This window comes from Leiobunum rupestre, chromosome 7, assembly GCF_980474605.1.
Source record: "Leiobunum rupestre chromosome 7, qqLeiRupe1.1.hap1, whole genome shotgun sequence".
Taxonomy (NCBI): Eukaryota; Metazoa; Arthropoda; class Arachnida; order Opiliones; family Sclerosomatidae; genus Leiobunum; species Leiobunum rupestre.
This window is the reverse complement of record NC_143390.1, coordinates 43,359,402-43,386,551: the sequence shown is the minus strand read 5'-3', so window position 1 is coordinate 43,386,551 and position 27,150 is coordinate 43,359,402. Positions and strand designations below refer to the sequence as shown.

General features: G+C 36.1%; 1 protein-coding gene across 1 annotated transcript in view; it reads right to left on the bottom strand.

Moving 5' to 3' along the window:
• LOC149936392 (QRFP-like peptide receptor) overlaps positions 1-27,150 on the bottom strand; it is a 62,686-nt gene that overhangs the window by 29,339 nt on the left and 6,197 nt on the right. Inside the window, exon 2 of the mRNA XM_090154639.1 lies at positions 4,615-5,016. Coding sequence (XP_090010765.1) covers positions 4,615-5,001 — 387 coding nt within the window. The 5' untranslated portion in view covers positions 5,002-5,016. The remainder of the gene's footprint in view (positions 1-4,614; positions 5,017-27,150) is intronic.

Below are 27,150 nucleotides of genomic sequence, written 5' to 3'. Positions count from 1 at the left end.
AGTGCTTTATTTGCACGCGCGTTTCAAATTCCGAAAGGTCTCGCGACTTCAGCGCGTGCTCTCTACCTTCAAGAGCTACAGCTAAGTGACGTAGACCAAACATTGTCACATGACCTCCCGTATTTTATAGGTTGCTTTCAGCTAGGAGCAACAAACACAGCACCCCACATAAGGAGAACGCAACCCGTCAAAAGTCGTGCATTTTCTTGTGTACATTTTTCATTGGTTAGACACTTTAGCGCCTGCTACCGTCGGAAGGGAAAAATTCGGAAATTGTCTTACCCCTTTCCGTAAAACGTTCAGCCTAAAGGCTCGTCCAATGAAATTTGTACACAACACTGCGTTAGCGTGTTTAAAGGCTAGCTGTGTTCTCCTTGTGTTTGTTGCTCCTAGCTTTCAGTAACGCTCAACGAACTCACCGTTGAGAAGACGTTGAGTCCTGATTCTAACTGTACGCTTTTTCGCGTTTCCGGTTTTGACGTCACATTGCCCGTCCATTGAGCAACGAAGTCATCGGCTGTAAGAGCAGGTTTTATCGTTGCTCATCGGTCACGTGACGTCGCAGTACTGAGGAAGGCAAGCTGCAGACGCCGTGACAGACGATATTTTACAAAATTAACAACAAGCTTAAAAAGCGTTCAACAAAATCCTAGATCAAGTTTAGCAACGGTCTCCACGAAAATAATTTTTCAGGTATTTCGTTGAGGGTTACTAAACCATGGAACAAAAATCTAAGGGGACTCACTATTCAGGCTTTAAAAAGCACGCGGTGAATACTTGGAATAGGAAAGTCGCTGAAGTCGATTTCCCTCGCGATTTCCGGCGTACTTTCGTAGAGAAGCTGGAACCTTCACTTTCAATTTGGACAAAATGGCGCCGTTGTTGTCAGTTAAATGATTAGGCTTAGTAAGTTTTGGACCTATTAGTTTTGAAATTGGTTCAATAAAAGTTTCAGTAATTGTAATAAACCATTATGTTAAATAAAAATTACTTGGCTAAGGTTTTTTAATCAAATTCACGGGAATCCATTTAATTTCAAAGCTTAAAATTTTTTATTAATGAACTAAGCCTAACCTAACTTTCTCTTACGTACGGTCGCCTAAGCCCCAATTAAGATTATCGTATTAATAGTTGGACAGTATTTTTAAGGCGCTTCAAAGCGGCTGATATACCTCAGTAAGTCTTCCGATTCAGGCCACGCCTACCGTGTCCAAATATCAGGAAAAGTGAGTCCCCTTAGATTCTTGGTCCATGACTGAAAGCAGCCATAAAAACAAATATTCTGATTATATCAAACATTGAATTGGGAATAATACTGCTAGAATTACAATTACGATTTCGGTTTCCATGGTTACGCGGGACCTGTTCTGATAAGACTGTATGAAATTCATCTTTATAATTAGGCGGTAGCGCCATCTATATTTTGTAAAGTTATATGTCTAGAAATAAATAATTATTAGCTAACTCACCGTAACTTGAGTTAAAAAGGATCGTGTTGACAAAATAAAATTATTTTTAAACAACTTCAAAGGTTTGTTTGTTACGAGAAATCATACATTTCAATTTCGCATCAGATTCGGGAAAAAATTAAATTGCACCACTAGAGACAGATGCCGCCACGGTAGAACGATAAAGTTGATAAAGTCTCCTTATTGAACGAAATTGGTCCCGCGCCAGCCAGATTTAGTTGTACCTCTATTTATTCCCAACTCAATGATATCAAAATGATTCGGATATCAATTAGGGTTAAGGCTAGAAATGGCCTCAACATGGCCATTCTCTCAAAGTGTAAATAAAAACATTCTTAGTAACATTCTGTTATTATATAGCTATTATTTTATGTATACAATGTTTTAGAAAAATTGAGTTTAGTTTAGCTTCCGTATCTGTATTACTCGTTTTAGCTACTTCAATAAGTTGTTGCCATTGAGAAAATAGATAGAAAATCTCTATTGTTTCGCGGTTTTCCCCAATACAATCTACAAAGTGGTTTCTAATCTCCAATTTGACCTCGTGGCTCTTTGACGTGAGTGTTTTACTGTCCCGATCCAAATAATAATAAAACGAGCTTTTTCCGTACGACCTTCGACTTTCTTTAAAGCTTTCGGTTCCGCGTCTAGATTGCAATTCCTTAATCGTAAAGCTCGCTCCCTTTGGCGAGGCTTGAGGAAAGGGGGATTTATACGCTTCTAAAACGCGACGACCGCCTATTTGTAAAGTAAACCGCCAAACGGTATATATTAAACGGAATTTCTTTTGACTGACAAAAAAGTCCACTTGGAAGCGTTTTACGATGGCAGTGAAAAAGCAATGATCCGATCACTATGCGCGCGCCTCGAAATTACCAGAGCTAAAACCGTTTTTTCTGTCCCGTTTCAGACTAAACATTAAGGAAGTAGTATATAAGAGACTTTTGGGTTATTTGGTTTTTCGGTCTTTCAAGTTAAACGAAAACCTACGAATCCTAGCAGCTATAGCTTTTCCAGACTTCGGATTCATATCACGGTTGGAAGAATAATGAAGAACGGCCGGTATTTGATCAACGAGTTTCGCGATTGTTCCGTAAGGACCTGTTGATTGACCTTTAGAGTCAAAAGGTCGTAAGAGCTCCTATTCCTACTGTTTTAAGCAAAATTAAGACCTCTGTGCCATTACCAGTGACATTCCTACTAATTTAGAAAAATATGATTAATTCAAAACTGATTCTGTTAAATAACTAACTGCGTAAACTTGGGGAAAACTCCTTTGGCGGGGAGTAAAATGGGCTTTAGACATTAATAATAATAATAATAAGCTAGGCTAATAGCCAAGGCACCAACTTTAGGACCAAGTCATCTAGTGACTTATAATGCCTTTAAACAGGTGGCCGGGTTACAATGCGTAAGAGGGTGGTGGCAAGTCCTTCGTGCCACGCGAGCCAACAGCTCCCTACACTCACTATTACCGTTAACCTCTACCACCACAATTACTACAGTCAATTTAAAAAACCTTTAGACAATCGAAATGTATTTCCTGGGCTCGAGCTCCCACGGGAAACAACATACGGGGGCCATCAAGGTAAAATTTATAATATCACGAGTCACTGCCTTTATTTAAGTTCGAATTCAGTCTTTTAAAGAAGACATTTTGATATTGAAGTTGCGGGTAACATTAAGATGAAATAAGCATAAATTTGATTTCATTAGATTCGTCCAAACAGAAATCACGTTGTCGTATACCCTGTTTTACCCAATTATCTTAAGATATACCAGATACTAGATAGCCTAAAATATCTTCGTAATACACGTGGCCAAGAAAGGCTTAATGATCTACCATTGATCCATGTACACAGATAGTTTTCGGAAGACATCAACTAAAATTTTGTTATCAATGAATTCATTGAAGAGTGAGATATTAGAAATAACAGATACTCCCTAAAATGCATGGGTGGCATAGTTGGCATAGTTCTGGCACTATTTATAAGGCATTTTTGTTTTGTATTAGGCATATCTCTTTTTGCAGCTCTCTGTCATAGCTCCCTAAAATCGACCGACGCGACATCGGCCCACGAGAAACCGAAATGACACTTTTTTTTTCAAATAATAGAACTGTAAATTTTCTTGCTTAAGTCTTAAGTATAAAATATTTTTATTAAAAAATAATGTCCCGGGCTCGCACACGAATTTTTTTCCGATAGCGACCGCTGTTCGTCTAAGCCACAATTTGAATAATATTGACTTTACTCTGTTATATATTTGTTTAGTTTATACTCAAGTGGTATTTTTATTCTCGTGAACCAAAAAAATATCAATTTGATCTGCTCGTTACACCAACTCTTGAAAACAGGTGCCATTGTTGTAATGACTAGTTGGAAAAATAAACAGTTGGTGTAATCTAGGAGCAACAAACACAAGGAGAACGCAGCTAGCCTTTAAACACGCTAACGAAGGGTTGTGTACGAATTTCATTGGACGAGCGCCACGAGCCTTTACGCTAAACGTTTAACGGGCGCGGGGGGGGGGAGACAATTTACTGATTTTCCCCTTCCGACGGCAGCAGGCACTAAAGCGTCTAGCCAATGAAAATCCACGACTTTTGACGGGTTGCGTTCTCCTTGTGTGGGGTGTTGTGTTTGTTGCTCTATAGGTGTAATGAACAGTAGTATTAGATAAATTATCAGTTGGACAATTGAGGAGCAGTACCAAAGACGGGCAGTTGGAATTACTGGTAGTTGGGAAATGCGCAGTTGGATAAATAAGAAGTTGAACAAGCGAGCAATTGTGGTTACGGGTATTTAGTAGTTGGCAAAGTGAACAGTTGGACAAATGAGGAGTTGGACAAACGAGCAACTGGTGATTAGGGAAAAGAGTGGTTGGATTAATGATGACGAGCAAATCAAATAAAATTTTATTGCTGTTAGTATAATCATAATTTTTGTTCGATATTTGGGCTAAGTAAACGATGTGACTTGTGACGCAATTGGTAATAATAATAATCAGCTAGGCTAATACATTAAGCACCACCTTAGGTCCAAATCACCTAGCGACTTTTGTTAACCAGAACTTTCAAAACACTTGAAACTCCCTTAAAAGATGAAAGTGACTTACGCTTGCGAATGGGTTGGGTAGTACTTACTTTGACGGGGACGCAAACGAGGATAAGTAGAAGGTCCGCCGTGGCCAGCGAAGCGAGAAAGAAGTTGCTGATGGTTCTCATTCGTCGATAGCGGATGACCGTGTAGATAATGAGGCTGTTTCCGATGAGGCCCATGATGAGCGTGGTCCCGTAAACGAGGCTGGTCGGAATCAAGTCTTTCAACGAGATTGTGTTGATGGAGAAGTCCGGGTCGTAGTCGTAAACTTCGGAGTTGGCGCCGTCGAACCCGCCTTCTCCGACGCTGCTGTTCGTTTCTTTGGAGCCTTCGAAATCGTCTTCGGAAACGTCGTAAATTCCCGAGACGTCCAGTTGACTTCGATTCGGTTCGGTCAGAGCCGCCGACCACACGTAACTCTCGCCCATCATTTTGAGGCCTGAGCTCTGAAAAATTCATACGCAATTTTAAGTTACATTTTGTCAGTAAACCTACTGAAGATCGTGCAGTTAGAGTACTATTGGCTACACTAGAGATTCGTACTATGTCTCAACTATGTTCATCAATAAAAGTTATCTTCCAAATGGAGAAACAATATAGTTCCACCGTAGTACTATATAACTATGGCGGAAGAATAAATTTTTTTTACGCATTTATGTTCGTTTTTTAAAAGTTCTTTATTTTGTGAAAAATCATGATTATGACTATAATTATTTATATTATAACGGGTTTTCAATGTTTTAGATTTCAGTTTTATCTCGTTACAATTTATCTTTCTATTAAAAATGTTCAGTCCGAAACCGTGAGACAAAGGATTAGGATAAGTCTACAATGCACAAAAAGGCACTGCTTATTATAACCACTATATATTTGTTACTAATCCTATCTTCAAAGCTCTCATTTTACAGTTAATGGCGAAAATGTTATTCGTGATTTTGAATTTGGCAGTTGTTTTTGCATTTGTAACTTCTAACCCATCTAAATAGGTTACTACCGTTTCGTGGGACAGTATTTGTTGAGTTGGAGAGTTAGGCCTAGGAAATGAACTTAATCAAATCGTGCTGGCGCCATCTATCGTGTTATTGGAAAACTAAACCCTAATATATTTTGCAAAAGTGTCTGCTTATAGAAACAGATGGCGCCAAAGCGATTGGATAAAGTTGAAACTTAAGCCTAATTCTCCTACTCAAATAAAACGTGTCCCGTGAATCCCAGATTTGTTTGGATCTATATTTATTCTACCTCATTGGTTACTACAGACTTCTGATTACACTAACACGATTAGTTCATGCTTCCAAAATTTTCGAGATAACCTAAGCTTAATTTATGTTCTTCCAGAAATACTATAAGCAACCAAAACTGGGCTTAAATGAAATAATAATCTATAAGTTTACTTTTTACAAGTCTCAAGTTTTCAATTCAAAGAAACTTTTAAAAAGGTGAAAGCAAGAACCCATAGACGTCCTAAGAACACGTAATCATAGCTTTAGCCCGTCGTGGAGTCTCCTAGAGGTCGGGGACGGTTAATTATTATTCATGATTAAATTGATTTTTTCGGGGAAAAAATGTAAACAAAGAAATTTACCGGTTAATATTTCGGAAAATGATTAAAAAACATGTATTATTCGTAAAATTTCAGCTTTTTATCGAAAAAACGTCGTTTTTCCGATTAATTTTACAAATTTATCAAAAAATTAATCGGATAATATAGAAATATAAATTACTTGATCAAAACGTTTTACGAATAATTTTGAGAGCTTTATCTATTGAATAAAAGTTAGCCATCCCCGACCTATAGAGCCTCCTAATCTATATTTTCAAAATAAGCCCCGCCTTTTTATATTTTCCGACTTTAGTAACTTAAGTAACCTACTTAAAAACCACTTAAAACCAACTCTAATTTCGCTTAATGGAGGACACTTAAGGCCAACTTAAAGCTAACTTAGAGCCAACTTGAAACTTAATAACGCCAACTTAAAGCCAACTTGAAACTTAATAACGCCAACTTAAAGCCAACTTGAAACCAACTTAAAAATAATATGTAATTTTCTGTAAATGTAAGGGTTCGCGCCTTCTTGTTAGAAGTAACAATAGTGGAAGAAGACTCAATAGCTCCGCCTCTTTAAAAAAAATGGATTAAGAGGCGATCCAGGAAAATTTCCTTTCCTCTGTTCTTGGTACGTTTATGGGTTCTTGGTGAAAGAATATAAAATTAGAGGTCGGGGATAGCTAACTTTTATTCAATAGATAAAGCTCTCAAAATTATTCGTAAAACGTTTTGATCAAGTAATTTATATTTCTGTATTATCCGATTAATTTTTTGATAAATTTGTAAAATTAATCGGAAAAACGACGTTTTTTTCGATAAAAAGCTCAAATTTTACGAATAATACATGTTTTTTAATCATTTTCCGAAATATTAACCGGTAAATTTCTTTGTTTACATTTTTCCCCGAAAAAAATCAATTTAATCATGGATAATAATTAACCGTCCCCGACCTCTATATAAAATGATAACTTTATTGTATAGATTCGCACTACTACACAATCCGAAACACTGACCAATCGTTCACAGTTTAGATATAATTGTGTAATTTAACTACCGTAACTATATTTTTAACGTAGGTTCTAAATTAATCGTAGCGCATTACCCTATAAGAAACAGCATCTTTTCCAGTGACCAAAACTCGCGGCGCTCTAAATGTATTCGCAGCTCAAAGTTTAAGTTGTTTCTTTTCAGATTTACCTGGTCCCATCGCTTATGACCTAGACATTATAATTATAATAAACGCGCTAAATTATCTTCCATCATCTCTGACGAACACTTAATATTGTAGTCCAAAACTTGTTCCTTAATATCCTTCGCTTAGATCGATTTAGGCCAACTGCGTAAGACAACTTGCAGTTACGTTTTTGACGAGAGGAGTTTCCTCGTCTCTTCCACCTTTCCTAATTAATTAATTGGACGAACTACGCTTCTTGTATAATAAACGTAGTGTCCAAAGCTCTTTAACTAAACGCTCTTATAAAGACGCTACCTCTGAGACTGCACCTTATCGGAAGATTCAATTAACTTTCGTGTCCCGCGGAGAAAGAAGAAAAGTGGCCCCGTTTTCAAAGTCTCGCCGCCCTTAATTTTGGAATTAATTTTATTGCCCGTAAAAACTTGGCCTTATACACTCTCCCTCTGATCTCAAACTAAAAAGGTCCTTAGAATCCGGAAAAAGTCGCTTATTTAGGTGAATGGGACATTTCTAAGAGCTAGCTTACAATTTAAAATACGAATATTCCTTTTAAAAATATGTGTTTTTCCATATTTGAAGTTTTTGCTGTGGTAAGCCCTAATTTACATAAGATTATCTTTTCATCTTCAAAACTAACTTGACAAAATGTCATCCTATTTGACTTCTTTTACCGGCGAGGGTAGGTTAGCGAAAGACCGCGTCTTCTTACGAGACGGTATTTTTTGAAAGCTCTTCACCGAGTTCTCACGCTCGAAGGTAAATCTTTCAAACCGTCTCGCCTCATTACAGGGAAAGCTAGGGTCTTAAACTTAAGCTTTCTAGGTTACCGAGACCCGTGAAAGCCAGCCTATAAAATTGGATACGAAAACTATATGAAAGTTTAGATTTTTAGAACATGTTCGAGGGTATTATTGGAAAAGTCGGATTATATCTGGTAGTTTATGAACCGTTACTAGAATCGACGCCCGGTTAACTTTACGGAATATATTTAAGTTTTTTTTTTAAAATGGTTTTAGACAATGTACTGTATTAAAATTTGACACTGAAGCTGCATTTAAGAAATCTATTTTTGACGTGATGCGACCGATATTATAAATCAATGAGTGAGCTAGGAATAAATAACCTTATATATTTGTAAAAAGAATTGTAAGAAATTCGTCGAATTCTTGATATACTTTCTCGAAAATAGTATTCAAAAATCTAGCCAACCGGTTTAAACATCGCAATTCGTAATGAAAATCTCGCAAACCGGTTTCAATATCAAAAATACAATTTACAAATCTCGCAACTCACAAGTCAGTTTCAACATCGCAATTCATATTAAAAAATCTCGCCAACCGTTTTCAACATCGAAAATAGTATTAAAAAATCTCGCAAACCGGTTTCAGCATCGAAAATAGTATTAAAAAATCATGCAAACCGGTTTCAATATCAAAAATACAATTTAAAAATATCGCAACTCAGTTTCAACATCGCAATTCATATTCAAAATTCTCGCAAACCGGTGTCCATCGCCAATCGTATTCAAAAATCTCGCAAACCAGTTTCAACATCCAAAATAGTATTTAAAATCTCGCAAACCGGTTTCAACATCGTAAATTGTTATAAAAAATCTCGCAAAATGGTTTCAATATCAAAAATACAATTTAAAAATATCGCAAAACAGTTTCAACATCACAATTCATATTCAAAAATCTCGCACCGGTTTGAACATCGCAAATCATATTCAAAAATCTTGATTACACCGGAGTAGGAACTGGGGGGGCAAGTATGTCAATGCCCCTCCCAAACAATTTGCCGGGGGTGGCAACTAATGTAATTATCCTCCCCCCGGATTTTATGCTTAGTTAAATATTATAATTTATTAAATAAAGGTAACAACGGCTTAATAGAGCAAATATTAAACTACGGTCTCTAATTTTCTTAAGAACTATTGGTTATGTATCAAAATAAACTTACTAAAATGTCTTCTATATTTCTTTTAATTATCAATTTAAATCGATCTACAAAATTTCCAAATGCAAAAAAGTTGTAAATCCGGTCCGTGTTTGGGTGAAAAAAAAATAAAAATTATCGCCACAGCTTGATTATTAAAAGTTACCCCATATTTTCGTTTATTCTGATTTAACATCCCTTCAACAGGAAATGTTTCATTATTTCCGATAGCCTATGCTATAGTTTAAATTTAGCTGAGACAAAATAAAATCTGAAAAGTGTCTTTTAGAAGCGGCGGAAATAAACTTGGCTCCAATTTCTATTAAAAGCGACTGGAGAAGTCGATGGCGTCCCGTCTTTTATTTTAATTTAGCTCGGAGGACGCTATATCGTTCGGTCGGATAAACAACAGTTCCAATATGCGGAGAGAAAAAGGAACGATCGGAAGACAATGTTAGAGACAATTTAAACAAAAGTTCTATCGTCTTAGAACTGGCTCGCAACTCGCTGTTTACATTCTCAGCGTCCATAAAACTAAAAAAGCGATGAATTTAAAGTTCTAATTCCTCAACTTCCGATTTTTTCTCTTATTTGTCGCTTCTATCTTGTTTTTTTCCGCTTCTCACTCTCCAATCTCTCGCTCCATATATCTTTTGATCTGTTTGATCTGTTTGATCTGGCGTTACTTTTTCGTGGCAAGTTCTAGATTTCTCGTTTCAAAGCGCAGATGTGGGAAAAGGTTTAAAAACAGATCTCCGCAACCGTACGAACAAGAAGGAGCTTTGATTCCGCTACGCTAGTTTAGTTTTATTCCGGTATAAAAGTTCCGCGGTTCCAAAGTGGCCCTAACGTGGGTTTTACTGAAGCGGAGCGAGCGAATCTCCCTAGTGACTAAAACGGTGTTCTTTCTCAAAGGCGTTACTACCAAATGAAATGACGCTTTGAATACATATTAACAAGCCTCCAGGTGCTAACGATGGCTTAATTTTTATATAAGAGATGTGACGTCATACATTTGAGGTCAAAAATCTTGCAAACTGGTGTCCATCGCAAATCGTATTAAAACATCTCGCAAACCGGTTTCAGCATCGAAAAGAATTATTAAAAAATCTCGCAAACCGGTACCAGCATCGAAAATAGTATTAAAAAATCACTTAAACCGGTTTCAATATCAAAAATACAATTTAACAAGTTGGCAAGCCAAAATATACCTCTCCTCGGAAGAATTGTCCCTAGCGGTATTAATTTTTCGAGATGACTTTTAAAGATATATCTCCGCAATTCCGAGTTATTTACTAAAAACGTAATCCCGGTTCAATCCCGCCCGGTATAAAATTTTAATTATAATTAAAATAATTGAGACGAAACAACCGAGTATAATTTATTCAGAATATTGTAAATTAAGTAGTTACTAAAACAATGCACAATTGAATTTAACGTGGGTTTTACTGAAGCGGAGCGAGCGAATCTCCCTAGTGACTAAAACGGTGTTCTTTCTCAAAGGCGTTACTACCAAATGAAATGACGCTTTGAATACATATTAACAAGCCTCCAGGTGCTAACGATGGCTTAATTTTTATATAAGAGATGTGACGTCATACATTTGAGGTCAAAGCTCATAATGTAATGAATTGCCCATGGTCAACGTGTATTAGCAAACGCTTCTTAGACAGAAAAAATACAGTTGACGAAATGGAGTCGAAAATTATGAAACATGCCTCAAAATATAATTTTGTGATTTATAAAAATAAAAAGGCAATTACGATGTAAGATATTTGAAATGAACGTTTCCCGTTCGGTATATGATAAAATATTTGAACTTCTATTTGAAAATATTATAGCTAAAGGTTTTCTGAGATTTATCACTTAAGTTAAAGCACTGTAGAAAGAAGATAAAATCAAGAAAATACCGAAAAATTAAACCTGTTGAGATTATACTCTATAGTCAGTTTCAAATGGGAGCGATTTCCGGCGCAACCGGCGGATGGATACACCGCATCGTGGCCTAACATTTACCTACATTATGGGGAAACTATTTGCTTCATCTTTTCTTTTTTGTAAACTTGCTGTAACATGGCCATTACAAAATCTTTCTATAGACATTTCTATAAAGCGATTTTTTTTAGAATATTAGTAGATAAATCGTGCAAAAACGTCTTTAGAATATTTGGTAAAGATTTCATAGATTGCATTTACCAAATGGGTCATTTTTCTAAAGTATGTTTTTAGAATATCTTAAAAAAGTTTAATATGTTTCTATAAATTGCAGAAAATAGTTTTCTTTAGGTCGTAAAGAACAGTTCCTATAAACATTTAGGGGATTTTCTTTAAACTTCTTATCGGTTTTTATTCTTAATTTCTAAATTAATATTTTCTTAAGGTCTCTTAAATTTTATCACAATTTGCGACTTATTTTTTTGGTTAAGCTGATACTTACAATTAGGAGACTACCCGAGGTGTAACTCACCGATTTTGTTTAAATTCGGGGATTAAGTAGACCTTCATGTAACTTAAAAAACCCCAAAGGGAAAAATTGCGATGGGCTTTAGATTTACCATGGCAACCGAAAACGTTTTTGACAACTAAAATATTATATTTCTCTATGTAAATTAACATGTCTAAGTCGAAGATTCTTAGGGTCCCCCGTTATGAAATTATCCAAAATAATTTTAAACAAAGGTGGTTAATTTTGGGTAAATATCAAATTTTGGGTAAACATCTAAATTTGGGTAAATATACAATTTTTGGGTAACATCAAATTTTGGGTAAATATAAAATTTTGGGTAAATATCAAATTTTGAGTAAATATCAAATTTTGGGTAAATATCAAATTTTGGGTAAATATCAAATTTTGGGAAAATATCAAATTTTGGGTAAATATATATTTTTGCATAAACATCTAATTTTGCATAAACGTCTAATTTTGCGTAAACATCTAAAATTTTGTGTATATCTAATTTTTGGTAACTTTCTTAATTTGGGTAAATATCTAAAATTTGGGTATTTAAATTTGGATAAGTATTTATATTTGTGTAAATATTTTAATTCAGGTAAATATCTAAATTTGGTAAATATTTAAATTTGGTAAATATTTAAATTTGGTAAATATTTAAATTTGGTAAATATTTAAATTTGGTAAATATTTAAATTTGGTAAATATTTAAATTTGGTAAATATTTAAATTTGGTAAATATTTACCAAAATTAGATATTTACCCAAAATTTGATGTTACCCAAAATTAGATGTTTACCCAAAATTTTATATTTACCCAAAATTTGATGTTACCCAAAATCTGATGTTTACCCAAAATTTTGAGTTCCCCAAAATTTGATATTCTCCCAAAATTTGATATTTTCCCAAAATTTGATATTTACCCAAAATTTTATATTTACCCAAAATTAACCACCTTTGTTTAAAAAAAATTTGAATAATTTCATAACGGGGGACCCTAAGAATCTTCGATTTTCCCATGTTAATTTACATAGAGAAATATAATACTTTAGTTGTCAAAAACGTTTTCGGTTGCCATGGTAAAACTAAAGTCCATCGCATTTTTCCCTTTGGGGTTTTTTAAGTTACATGGAGGTCTACTTAATCCCTGAATTTAAACAAAATCGATGAGTTACACCTCGGGTAGTCTCCTTGTTAGTATAACTTTTATACCAACATTTGAACCATTTTTTCTATAGAATATTGCACAGGGTATAGAACCCCACTCACCCTCTAAACGATTTCATAGAGCTTGGATAGAAAGTTTTTTTTGCGATGGTGCGAAGGAAATATACTGCCTACTAAGAACCAATTAACGCAACGAAGACCTTGTAGTTCTAAAAAATAATTATTTATTTTTGTAAGAGTCAGATGGTGTCATCAAGTGAGCTACTTATAGCCATTTCTAAATAAAATTTTCGAAAATGCTGTAACAATTTTTTTTTATAAACTGATTGGTTTTTATAATAGTAAAATAAAATTATAAAATTTCATAATAAATTAAAACTACGAAATAATTCATAAAATAATATAGATTAATTAAAATTAATAAATAATAAATTTAATTTATAAGCGATATTCAAATATTATAAAATATTATGTATTTATAAAAATGATATAAGTAAAATAATAATTCTTCTGAAAAAGGTCTCTTGTTCCGTTCAAAAGATGGCGCTCTAGACCTACTATTAAAATGGACCCTGAAATAGGGCGGGGCGCCGGTATAACAACTTATCACCGAAGCTAAAAGCTACAGTCCCAGGTACTTCCTCGGTTCTGGCGGCTGCCGATCAGCAGCGGCGCCAGGATTTTTGGGGAGGTAGGCCAACCACTTGGAGGCTCCCCACCACAATTTTTTTTAAATCCGTCCATTTGAATTATTTAATTTTTTTTTGGGTAAAACTTGATTAAATTTAATTTTTTAAATCAATTTAAATGTATTTTTAACGGTTTTGAAATTTTCGAAATTTTTCATTTTATAAAAGGTTTCACAGGGGGGACCCTTAAAATCCTTCAGATTCCCATGTTATTTTCAATGGAAAAATCCCAAATCATGTTGCCAAAAACGTTTTCGGTTGCCATGGTAAAACGAAAGCCCGTCGCAACTTTTCCCTTGCAGGTTTTTCAAGTTACATGGAGGTGTACATTATACCCGACTTTGAACAAAATCGGTGATTATCATCTCGGGTCGTCTCCTTGTAAGAAAAGTAAGTTTAATATCCATTTATTTGTAACGATAAAATTAAAGATACTCGTACCATTGAAAGGAATAAAAACACCAGTGTCGATCGTTAAGTGAATCACTAAATCAAAAATTATAAATAAATAAATTATTTCGCAAACAAATTACAGAATTTTCTGATATTACATAATTTAGAGGCCCATTTATTAAATTTTGGAGGCCCCTTAAGGCGACTTTTGTAGGCCCCTACCAAATTTTCAAGTAGGCCCAGGCCTACCCCGGCCTGTTGCTGGCGCCGCTACTGCTGCCGATCACGGTTTGTACAAAATGGCGGTCTCTACAAGTAATGTAGCCAGCGAGTTTAACTTGAGGCATTCAATTAAACCCTGAAAAATAGAATGCGAGGTTGAAAGAGGAGACAGGCTAAACGATTCCCATTTAAAGAGCAGAAACTCGCGCAAAAATTGTTTCAATTAATCGTCTATTCCAATTACTATATTCGGAACTCGGGCCTATTCGAGAGTTTACGGACTGTGGTCGTCTGGTGTCTCTGATTTCAAATGGTTTCGGCGACGGCCAGGCGTGTGCGCCAAATTAGCCGACCTATATACTTCTCCGTCGTTGTCAATTACGCGGACTTTCCTTTCTAATTACCAAACTTTATCTTCTTTATTCGAATAATACGTATTTACGACTTTTCGTGACTTGGTTTTAGCAACGTACAAGTTCGTCAATTTTTACCTCTCCGAGGGTACTTTGTACCCTGGAGGGGTTATACAATCACCGCCGTGTCTGTGTGTGTGGGTGTGTGTGTCCTGCGAACGCGTACGCATTTTCGGGGCAAAGTGTAATCACTACGTACGCTTTGTGTTGAAATCACCGCGTTCGCAGTTGCTAGGGCTCTTTGCGTTCGCAGTTGCTAGGAATTAGGGAGCGAAGTCTAACGGATGGCAAAACCACCGTTTGACGGTGAGCCTTAACGGATGACAATGCGGTTGGGTTTGATGGTTTTACGCTCACCGTCGCGACAGTGTGGATGCAGTTTGATTGGATATTACGTTATTTTAATGTTCATGTAAAGGGTGTGAATGTTTAGTTTGTGTTATGACGGTTGTGGGTGTTGAGTGTGTTATGTTAGTGTTGGCTATGTCAGTGTTGGTTGTGTGTACGTGCATTTTCTCTCCAACATTTTCTTGTTGACTTTTGGGACGGACTGAATGCTGAGTGTTTAACAACTTCTCAACTTCCAATGGCAGGGTTTCCACCGATTGTTCACGGTATTCGTCTTAGTGTCTATTTTAGATTTACTGGCGCCGGCCGGGAATCGAACCCGGGTCTGCTGCGTGGAGAGATTTACTCTAACACCTCAGCCACCGACGCTTGTTAAGCTTCGGTGTTTTTCAAAAACAGCTAAGCGATAGTCCTTTACGCTGTTATAAAGTTATTGACGCCAACTTTTTTCCTACAACATTTTACACTTTTGTAAATTTTTTTCCTACAACATTTTACACTTTTGTAAATTTTTTTCAACAACATTTTACGCTTTTGTGAATTATATTGAATTTAAAATTAATTAATTATTTTTATGTAAAATGCGATCGGTAGCAGAAATCGATCCCGGGTCACCTAGTTTTATTTACTGCGTAAAAATAACTATATTTGTCTTTATAAAAAATGTCTTTAGTTTCTGATTTATTTTAATTTGTTTAATCTCTTTATTTTCTGGTTGAGATAACGAGTGTTTTTTATTTACCTTTTTTGGTATTATTGGTGTTGGTACGCTGTTATCTATTATTTTTTAAGAGTAATAACTTTTTGGTATTGTCAAGGTTTGTGAGAAATCGTTAATTTTTCGAGGAACCTTTAAGTTGTCGGCATGTACGTCATTGTCTAATGTTTGATTAACTTAGTCACATATTCGGAATTTATTTAACGAATTCTTTTAACGGCTTAAAATGTGTGATACAATTTTATTAATCGGGTGATACCGGTTTGACGTGTCTTCAATATTTAGACAAGTCGCTTTTTCGTGCTTTGTATTGTGTGTTCGTTTCTTGCTATTAGAATTGTATGTTAATACAATGCTATTAGTGTGGGTGTTTGGATTGACTTTTGCTTAAATTGTAAGTTAATTTGTTGATTGCGTTGTTTATTTTTTCTATTGGTTACCTTTGTTTTGAAGCCTAATTGATTAAGTTAGTATTATATATTTGAAAATTAAAAATTGCGGTAGTATCGAGCGGGGTTCGAACTCGACTCCTTCCGCATGAAAGACAGGCGGTAAACAACGGAACCAACGACGCTCCTTCCACTATGCAGTTATTAAGTTACTTAGATGTAACGAATTAAGTTTTACGTTACGCGATTTCAAAGTATAATAGCGTTAGTCGCTCTCGAAATATTTTATTAAATATTTTAAATTAAACTCGCTTGTTTCGTCTGAGTCATTTAATCCGTCGCAGGAGGTTTACAATTCCACCGAGGAGAGGTTATATTTGGGGCTTGACCCACTTGTTATATCCAATTTTATAGTCCGGCTTTTTTATGCTCTATAAATGTACAATGATGGGCTGTTAGTAAAAACTAATAATTGCCTGAGCCATCGAACGACCTTTACTGCCATTATTCTAGGTCACGGGGTTAAAATGCGTAGGAGGGTGGTGGCAAACCCTTCATGCCACGTGAGCTAACAGCTCCCTACAAGTCTTTATGGAAAGGGAAAACCGAAGCACTCCGGGGAAAACCTCTTTAAATCATGGAGGGGGTGAATACTCAATGATTCGTGACGCAAGCAAATCGATAGTGCTAGTTAAATTGAAGATTTCTAGGTCTTAAATGATATACCTAATCATATTTTCGTAATTATGCTTATTTTCAACAACTATATCAACCCAATTATCCTAAAATTTTATTTTCTTTTGAGTGTGAAATCACCCTGATTATTATTTACATTAGGTGGTTACTTTTCGCTTGTTCCGGCATTTCGGAGTACGGTAAGAAGAGTAAGGCTATGACGTCATTTTACTCCGATTCTGTGCAGTGGCGAATCGCTCGAATCGAAGTAAAAACGTTTTTCCAAAATGGCTGCCTGTGGTCTTTTTAGAAAATAAATTCTGGCTAGCAGACGACAAAATACGATTTAGTCCCTTACACCGACTTTTCAGAAGGAGTAATACTCTAGAACAAGCGAATAGTTTATGGGGCGGAATAAAACGTTTTATGTAAAAAGAATACACTTCTAGTCCGAGAACAGGCTAATAAAACGTATTAGTGCCAAAAGAGTACACTTCTAGTCCGAGAACAGGCGAATAAAACGTATTAGTGTAAAAAGAGTACACTTCTAGCCCGAGAACAGGCGAATAAAACGTTTTAGGGTAAAAAGAGTACACTTCTAGTCCGAGAAGAGGCTAATAAAACGTATTAGTGCCAAAAGAGTACACTTCTAGTCCGAGAACAGGCGAATAAAACGTTTTAGTGTAAAAAGAGTACACTTCTAGTCCGAGAACAGGCTAATAAAACGTATTAGTGCAAAAAGAGTACACTTCTAGTCCGAGAACAGGCGAATAAAACGTATTAGTGTAAAAAGAGTACACTTCTAGTCCGAGAACAGGCTAATAAAACGTATTAGTGCAAAAAGAGTACACTTCTAGTCCGAGAACAGGCTAATAAAACGTATTAGTGTAAAAAGAGGCTAATAAAACGTATTAGTGTAAAAAGAGTACACTTCTAGTCCGAGAACAGGCTAATAAAACGTATTAGTGCAAAAAGAGTACACTTCTAGTCCGAGAACAGGCTAATAAAACGTATTAGTGTAAAAAGAGTACACTTCTAGTCCGAGAACAGGCGAATAAAACGTTTTAGTGTAAAAAGAGTACTTTTCTAGTCCGAGAACAGGCTAATAAAACGTATTAGTGCAAAAAGAGTACACTTCTAGTCCGAGAACAGGCGAATAAAACGTATTAGTGCAAAAAGAGTACACTTCTAGTCCGAGAACAGGTTAATAAAACGTATTAATGTAAAAAGAGTACACTTCTAGCCCGAGAACAGGCGAATAAAATGTTTTAGGGTAAAAAGAGTACACTTCTAGTCCGAGAAGAGGCTAATAAAACGTATTAGTGCAAAAAGGGTACACTTTTAGTCCGAGAACAGGCGAATGAAACGTTTTAGTGTAAAAAGAGTACACTTCTAGTCCGAGAACAGGCTAATAAAACGTATTAGTGCAAAAAGAGTACACTTTTAGTCCGAGAACAGGCGAATAAAACGTATTAGTGCAAAAAGAGTACACTTCTAGTCCGAGAACAGGCGAAAAGAAACCACCTTTTGTGATGGCGTTTTGAACAATTAGTGAATCCAGCCTTTAAAGTTGCCTTCTGAGCAGGTTGGACAAGGCTTAAAAAGAATAAGGAAGCGCCCATTATAAATAAAATCCAAGGGTTCTATCGCTTCTATAAAAAGCCGGTTAATAATTATTCCTAAACGCATTTGTTGCTTCGATCTATGCCAACAACTTTCGTTGTTCGTTCTCCAAGTAAAAATGGAGTTCGTGTGATGGAAAAGTACGAGAGGAAGAACGTGAGGGAGCATCCATAAATTCGTCGCCGTTAAAACAAAACCACGTATCTTTTCGGTGGTCTTTTTGATAAAAATGGAATTTTTATCTTTGCAGGGACTTGTGAAATCACGTGTAAGTTTTTACACGCGAGTTAATTTTATAGTTAAATAATTTCGTTTCAATATTGACTCTTTATGAGGATTTTATTTTAAAAATATTTTGCTAAAGGGGAATTTTTAGAGATACGTGGTTTTGCGTCATGAAGTGAGATAGGAGCTGAAAATAAGCAAGATACGTGCTTGCGCGAAAGAAGTTGTGAATATCAAAGATACGTTTAAATGTTTTACCGATTTAAAAAAAATAAGTCCAATTGCAACCTATTAATGTTTTTAATGTTATATACATAAATTAGGGTGTAGAATCTAAATATGTCAATTTTGACAAAACAACGTATCTCAAGTTACGTGGTTTTGTTATCACGTTATTTTTTTCCCGCAAGAAACAGTGTAAAATTGCGAATTTTAGTAGTTTGATTCGCCGTAGTTTGAATGTTTTAAGTGACATCAAGTACTGTTTCGCTTCTTCCAGGGAATAAAGAAATTTTCCCATGACCCAATAAAGTTGATTACCGCGACTGGCTTTTTTTGGACTAACTATTTCTTCGGATTCAGATAAATCACAGTCGTACGGCGAAAGAACTTGGGACGCCATTTTCAAACCGCAGAAAATTAAAAAAGGTACAAATATAAATTTTGTTATATATTTAAGTAAATATATTTTTTTAGATAACGTAATCAACAAACAGATAAAGGGTCCAAAATAATTTTTTTGGATATTTTGTAATGGAAAAAAGGGTAGAAATCAACAAGGGACTTCTATCGTTAAAAAAGGGTCTTAAAAATGGATTATTAAGGGGCCTAATAAAATAAATGTCTTAAAATTTAAGTATTTTATTGTTCGATTTTCTCACTGTGATTCAAGACTACGTTCTGTCTAAAATACAAATAATTAAGCAAATTATGTTTTTTTTTTAAATAATCCAACGCAATCAAACACAGATTAACGTACTAAAAATACGCATTTTGAAAAATCTCACGTGATATTAGGGGGGAGGGAGGTGGTCGAGCCAAATCTCAATCTCACGACATCTCACCAAGGGGGGAGGGGGGGGATCGAAAAATCGCCAAAATCGCCTCACGTAGTGCTCGGAATTGTTTATTCATTATCCACAAATTTTCGGATTTATTTAAAAAACGTTGGTAAAAAGAATATAATTTTAACTTATTTAATTATGTTTTTTACGCAACCAAGCATTTATTTGAATAAAAGTGGTATTTATTTAAATAATTGTTTGTTTTATTTAAATAATAGGCTTATTCACTTTCGATTATTTAAATATTTTACAATTTTTATTCAACTATTGGTTATTTAAATAAATATTATTTAAATATCGCCGAGCTTATTTTATTCATGGATAAAAATTAATCGAATGCCGAGCAGTAGCCTCACGTAATTAATGGACGCTCCCCGGTGAGGTCCTTTCGGAGGCTGATTGCTTCAAGACTGGTCACATTGTGAATAATTCAACGCGGAACTATTGGCGGGCTGCCGCGAGTCTGTCGTCGGAAATGAGTTTTTCTAAGGCGAGAGAGCCATCCCGCGGAGTGCGCCTTTGCCCGATCTAAGATCTCACTCAAAGGAACGGAGGCGAACGCCAAGCTGTTCTGGGGATCCATCGATACTGTACTCCATCCTTCCTCTTTCAACTGCCTTCTCTCAGTGGGAATAATTTACTTTAGCTTCTGTTTGGCGTGTCGTCTTTAAGTGTGGATTTCTCGAAGGTGTTGTACCCTTTCGCGATGCATCGCTACCTCCAGCCTACGCGATTTTGAATGACGCGTAATTGTAAAAGGAAGGTCTCCGTAGTTTCCTGCCATTTTGTCAATTAAAATGTCGGTTAAATGTTTAGGCTTAGTAAGTTTTAGACCTTTAATTTTTGAAATTGGTTCTTTAAAAGTTTTGGTAATTAACGATTGTGTTAAAGGCTTAGCTTTTTTCTGCCTGTCCCCCTTTAAATTAACTTACAAGGAGACGACCCGAGGTGTAACGCACCGATTTGGTTCAAACTCGGGGGTTTGGTAGACCTTCATGTAACTTGAAACACCCTAAAGGGAAATGTCTCCATAGGCAACCGTTTTGCCATGGCAACCAAAAATGCTTTTGACAACACAAAATGGAAATTTTCCCATAGAAAATAACATGGGAATCTGGCCTGTAAAAAAATTTAATTTTTGAAAATGCTAAAAATAGAAAATATAAATAAGAAAATAATGAAAAAGTTCGAAGTTGATTAAAATCTTTACAGGGCTACCCTTACATTTGGTCAGATTCCCATGTTATATTATATAGGAAAATTTCCATTTTGTGTTGTCAAAAACATTTTGGGTTGCCATGGCAAAACGGTTGACTATGGAGACATTTCCCTTTAGGGTTATTCAAGTTACATGAAGGTCTACCAAACCCCCGAGTTTGAACCAAATCGGTGCGTTACACCTCGGGTCGTCTCCTTGTTAGTGGAGCACAAATACCCTGGTGGTAGGCCAACCGCTGAACATGTTGGCCTAATTTAAAGGGGGACAGGCAGAAGAAAACCTAGGCCTTTAAGGTTTTTTCTAACAAATTGGTATAATTTTTCATTTTTTAGTTAGATGAACAGAGCAGGTGTTTTACAGTCAGTTTTTAACAAATTGGTATAATTTTTAATTTTTAGATAAATTTGGAAAATTTCTTTACAAACTTTGGGTGATATTGAACAAATTCAAAGTACTAGATTTAACCTACTATAGACTCAATGTGGTAAATCTAGTGTTGTAAGTCGGAAATTTTTCCGCGGAAAATGACCAAGGCCTTATTTCCGGAAAATTATTCCGTATTTTTCCGAAAAAAATTAAAGTTTTCATTCCACGATTAGTCTAATATCGTTGACTTAGCCCAAATATCTAACAAAAATTATTAATATACTAACAGCAATCAAATTTGATTTGATTTGTTTGCAAATTTAAATAAAGCGGCATTTTCTTCTCATTTTTTCGAATCTAAAAGTGAAACTAAACCTGTAGACTAGTTTAAACTGATTAACAGTGTAATACTATTAATGTTTTGTAGTATGTTTACTGTTATTAGACATTTTATATCGATAAAAAGTAAAAAAAAACCCTTAAAAAGTAATTTTTGTTACAATTTTTACCTCTCCGAGGGGTTATACAACGACCGTGTCTGTCTGTGGGTCTGTCTGTGGGTCTGTCTGTGGGTCTGTCTGTGGGTCTGTCTGTGGGTCTGTCTGTGGGTCTGTCTGTGGGTCTGTCTGTGGGTCTGTCTGTGGGTCTGTCTGTGGGTCTGTCTGTGGGTCTGTCTGTGGGTCTGTCTGTGGGTCTGTCTGTGGGTGGGTCTGTGGGTGGGTCTGTGGGTGGGTCTGTGGGTGGGTCTGTGGGTGGGTCTGTGGGTGGGTCTGTGGGTGGGTCTGTGGGTGGGTCTGTGGGTGTGTCTGTCTGTCAGGACTGCGAACGCGTTCGCATTTTCGGTGCAAAGTGTAATCACTGCGTACGCAGTTTCTCAAAGGGTTGGCAAAACCACCGTGTGACGGTGAGCGTTAACGGATGCATTTGCGGTTTGGTTTGGATGGTGTTTTTTCGCTCACCGTCGTGACGGTTTGGTGTATTACGTTTTTGTAATGTTTATGCGTAGGTTGTGAGTGTTGAATTGGTTGTGTTTGTGTTCTGATGGATGTGCATGTTGAGTCTGTTGTGTTTATATGGGCGTTTTCTCTCCAACTTCTTCTTAATGACTTTGGGACGGACCGAGTGCTGAGTGTAATGCTACCTCTCAACGTCCAATGGCAGGGTTTCCACCAGTTGTACACGGTATTCGTCTTAGTATCAATTTGCGATCGCATCGGGCGGGATTTGAACCCGAGACCTCCTGATTGACAGGCGGACGTTCTACCACAGAACCACCGACACTTGTTACGCCTTATTGAAAATTAGACCTTCAGCTTTATAGAGTACGAAATTTTGGTTTAATTGAAATAGAATTGAAATTGAAATTATTGCATCGAAGAAATTCTAATTTAGCGTTTCTCTATTGATTAAAAACAAATGCGCCACCCAGGTTTCGAACCCAGACCATTCGGCTTGGCAGTCGAGCGCTCTACCACAGAACCACCGATAGCTGCTTAGATTCACTGAAATTAAGACAAGCATCGTAAGCATAATAGGTAATAAAGTCTTTTTTTATTAATGAATTTATGAAGGCCTAATCTGGTATTTTTTAAAGGTTAAATCTTGTTTTAGCGCAGTCAGCCGAGATTAGAGGGTTAAAGGGTAGACCCTGTGGGTGGTCCACTTTCTTAACGACCTATATATAGTTCTGTTAATTCAAAGGAGATAATTTAACGTTAATTGCTTTAAAAGCTGGCGGTTAGTCAAGTGGCTCTCTGTGCTTTGTTGATGGTAAGGTTTTTGCTTCTTGTAAATACATTTGGTGTGGATATTTGGATATCTACGATTTCTAACGCAGTCAATGATTTCTTGGGTGTGCGAGTCATTATATGATATTGGAAATTGGACGGCATTGGTCTTTTTCATGTGGTATGCGTCACAACGTCAACAGGAAGTGAACGAGTCGTCCACTACCAGATATCTACGGTATTTTCATCAAGGGCGAGTGTTGAAATAAAATGAGCGTTAAAGATGCGGCAAGTATTTCGTAAGCGAGTAATTCCAAAAAGCCTCTGTAGATATTTCATTAAAATTTGCTTCGTATTATATTTAACTGATAAACTTGTTCTGTAAAAGGGTTTAATTCAATTGTGCATTGTTATAGTACGTCTAACTTACTGTTGTAACTACTTAACTTATGATATTCTGAATAAATTAAAATTGGTCGTTTCGTCTCAATTATTTTAATTATAATAAAAATTTTATACCGGGCGGGATAGAAATGGGTTAATATTTTTAACAAATAACTCTAAATTGCGGAGATATATCTTTAAGGGTTATCTCGAGAAATTAATACCACTAGGGACAATTCTTCCGAGGAGAGGTATATTTTGGCTTGCCAACTTGTTTATTTTTCCGATTTGCGGAAAATGTTTCGTATTTTCTTTTTCCGGAAATTTAACAACACTAGGTAAATCCAAAATAAAATAAAACTTAATTTTTAAAAACTCCAAAAATGCAACTGAAAAAGTGTTATCTTGGTCAAAAACGAGTATTGGTCCTAACGGAATTTTAACTGTTGGTGAATGTTTTGTACTTAAAAAGTGATTATTACTTCGGGTTCAAGGTCTATACAAGGGCGTAGCAAAACAACGTATTTTTTAAAGGACAGGAACTGACTCTTCATCAACTTTGTTTCCAAAATGGTCAAGTTGACATAATTTTTTCGTATAAAGTATTTTTTACTGACTAGTCTTAATATATAAGGAAAACTAAACGAAAAAAGTTTGGCTTGCCCTAGAGCAACCTCAGAACACAAAAATTGTATTAAGCCAAAGGGCAGGTTTTAACTTAAGAAAAAACGCGGCAACGGCGAGTGTCAACCGAAAAAAAATTCGTGGCGTTTTTTCTTTAGTCAGAATTGGTCTTTATTCCTAGGAGTAATTTTAAACGTTGACGTTATTGAAAACGACAATTTAAAAGATTTTTACGTCGACGACCACCGGCGCGTGGGTTTTGCCCTAGACAGGTCTTAAATTTTACGCCGTTGGTGAAGCCACAATTACAATAAATGTAACAGAAGCGGATATTGTTAATGGACATTTAGTAAGTTCATTAAAATAATTGAACTGGAAATCACTTTTAAGACTAGAGCAGGAAAACGACCGTCTGATTAAATTATTTCATAATTATTTGAAGACTTTAGCGTAAATACAACTGTTAATTTATGAACATTTTAGTAAAAGTTTTGATATCAAAGTAATTAGTAGCCTTGTATCGGGAGACCTTGTTTTGGATCATGATTGACCGTCTTGAACATCCTCGCGACTCTAATTTAGCCTTGTTTTTATCACGGAAAAAATCTTACACCTCCACTGGAGCTCAAATAAGGGTCAGTCTTTTCACTTCGACCGAGCAGTTAGTTACTCCATTAGGACAACTCTTCCATCTGAAACGAACAAAAGATTCACTTTGTTCACTCACGTCAAAGAGCGTAAGTGCCGTTCTTTTCTTACACCGACGGATAACCAAATTTGATCGAGCTTGCCTAATGGCTTTTCCACTTCTCTTGGATTCCCCTAATCCATTGCAGATCGTTTTAAGACTGAGTCCAAATACATTCCGATTCTTTAAAGGGAGTGAAACCTGGAACTTTGATGCTTGATAAAAAAAATCCACTTTGTTGATTTGACTTTTAGGGTGAAAGTCCGTATAAGAGCAACTATTCCTACTGCCATTCTCGCGGTCATTCTTTCTAGCTTAGTTGAATATGGTTGGTTCCAATAAGATCCTTCTACACAAAGTACTTATTAAAATTTGACCATTCTTTTTAAGTAGTTCTTTTCGTTGGATTTTATTTACAGTGGGCGCTTACTTATTCTTTTTGAGTTTTTGTCAAGCCTGCTCAGAAGGCAACTTTAAAGGCTGGACTTACTTGTTCAAACCGCTACTTCAATATGTGGTTTCTTTTCGCCTGTTCTCGGACTAGAAGTGTACTCTTTTGGCACTAATACGTTTTATTAGCCTGTTCTCGGACTAGAAGTGTACTCTTTTTGCACTAATACGTTTTATTAGCCTCTTCTCGGACTAGAAGTGTACTCTTTTTACCCTAAAACGTTTTATTCGCCTGTTCTCGGGCTAGAAGTGTACTCTTTGGGCACTAATACGTTTTATTCGCCTGTTCTCGGACTAGAAGTGTACTCTTTTGGCACTAATACGTTTTATTAGCCTGTTCTCGGACTAGAAGTGTACTCTTTTTGCACTAATACGTTTTATTAGCCTGTTCTCGGACTAGAAGTGTACTCTTTTTACAATAAAACATTTTATTCGCCTGTTCTCGGACTAGAAGTGTACTCTTTTTACAATAAAACATTTTATTCGCCTGTTCTCGGACTAGAAGTGTACTCTTTTTGCACTAATACGTTTTATTAGCCTGTTCTCGGACTAGAAGTGTACTCTTTTTACACTAATACGTTTTATTCGCCTGTTCTCGGACTAGAAGTGTACTCTTTTTACCCTAATACGTTTTATTAGCCTGTTCTCGGACTAGAAGTGTACTCTTTTTACATAAAACGTTTTATTCCGCCCCATAAACTATTCGCTTGTTCTAGAGTATTAGGGTAACTCTTTTTACTCCTTCTGAAAAGGATATGTAAAGGAGAAAATAGGATTTTTTTTATATAATAATCAGCTAGGCTAATACCCAAGGCACCACCTTCATCAAGCGACTTTTGAAGCCCTTAATTCAGGTGGCCGGGTAACAATGCGTAGGAGGGTGGTGGCAAGCCCCGCATGCCACGAGATCGAGCCAACAGCTCCCTACACTAACTATTACCGTTAACCTCGACGAGTTTTTATGTTTTTCGTCTGCTAACTAGAATTTATCCGTTAAATTAGCCACAGGCAGCCATTTTGGAAAAACGTTTTTACTCCGACTCAAACTGAATCGTAGCCTAATTACTCTTCTTACCCTACTCATCGCCTATCAAGGAATCTTTAGAGCACTATTAAGACTGTTTAGGCCTTAGAGATATTTCTAAAGTTAAACCTTTTAGAGAAAGCCATTTTAAAGGCATTCTATAGATCAATACCATAAGCCTATAGTTAGATCCCTTAGGTAATGGCTGGTGTAGGCTTTTTGTTTTGAGAAAGTGGTAGGTAATATAAAGCGGCACATCCTAGTGGATATGTCCTTAATTATGTACTTACTAAAAATATTTCGCTCAATGCATCATGGATGCGCGCAAGTCATGCGCGACCGTTTTAAACTTCAAACAAATCGCCGCCAACAAGGGCGGGACATAAAAGGAGAGCTCCCCTATTTGGAGACAAGTTGAAGTTACGAGAAACTTTATTACACAAAGCTTTAGTGTCAAACATTTGGAAAATTAATTAACAGCTAGAATGGCTTTAATTTCCATTTAAATAACAACGAAAACATTTTCGAATTTCTGATTATTTTTAGAAATGTATTCACTTATTTTTTAGAAATCAATGTCGGAAGAATATTACTACCGACTTAACCTAATTCAATTCTTGGTATTTATTAACTATATTCTGATCTTGGATTTATAGTAGCTTTACCTGGATATATCATTCTACAGAAAACGCGTGCTTTCGCTGGGTCTACCAAAGCGCATTTGCGAGTGGAAAGAAATGAGCACGCGACGATGTGTTATCGACGGAAGTCATTTGAAATCCGTTTCCGTTTGTTACGGGTTCTGCTCTTGCGATCGGGATTTTTAAAATAGCGGTGGTTACACTCTTAAAAAAAGGGTGTTTTAATGGTATATTAAGGGTGTAATATCTGTAAAAAAACACTAATGTTAATTTAAACGCCCTAAAGGTATTTTTACTGTCCCAAATTAAACACTTGAAAAGGTGTATATTACAACGTAAATAAGGTGATTTAACACCTGGTAGGGTGTAGCTGCATTAAGGCATTAGTTTAGTACCCTAAA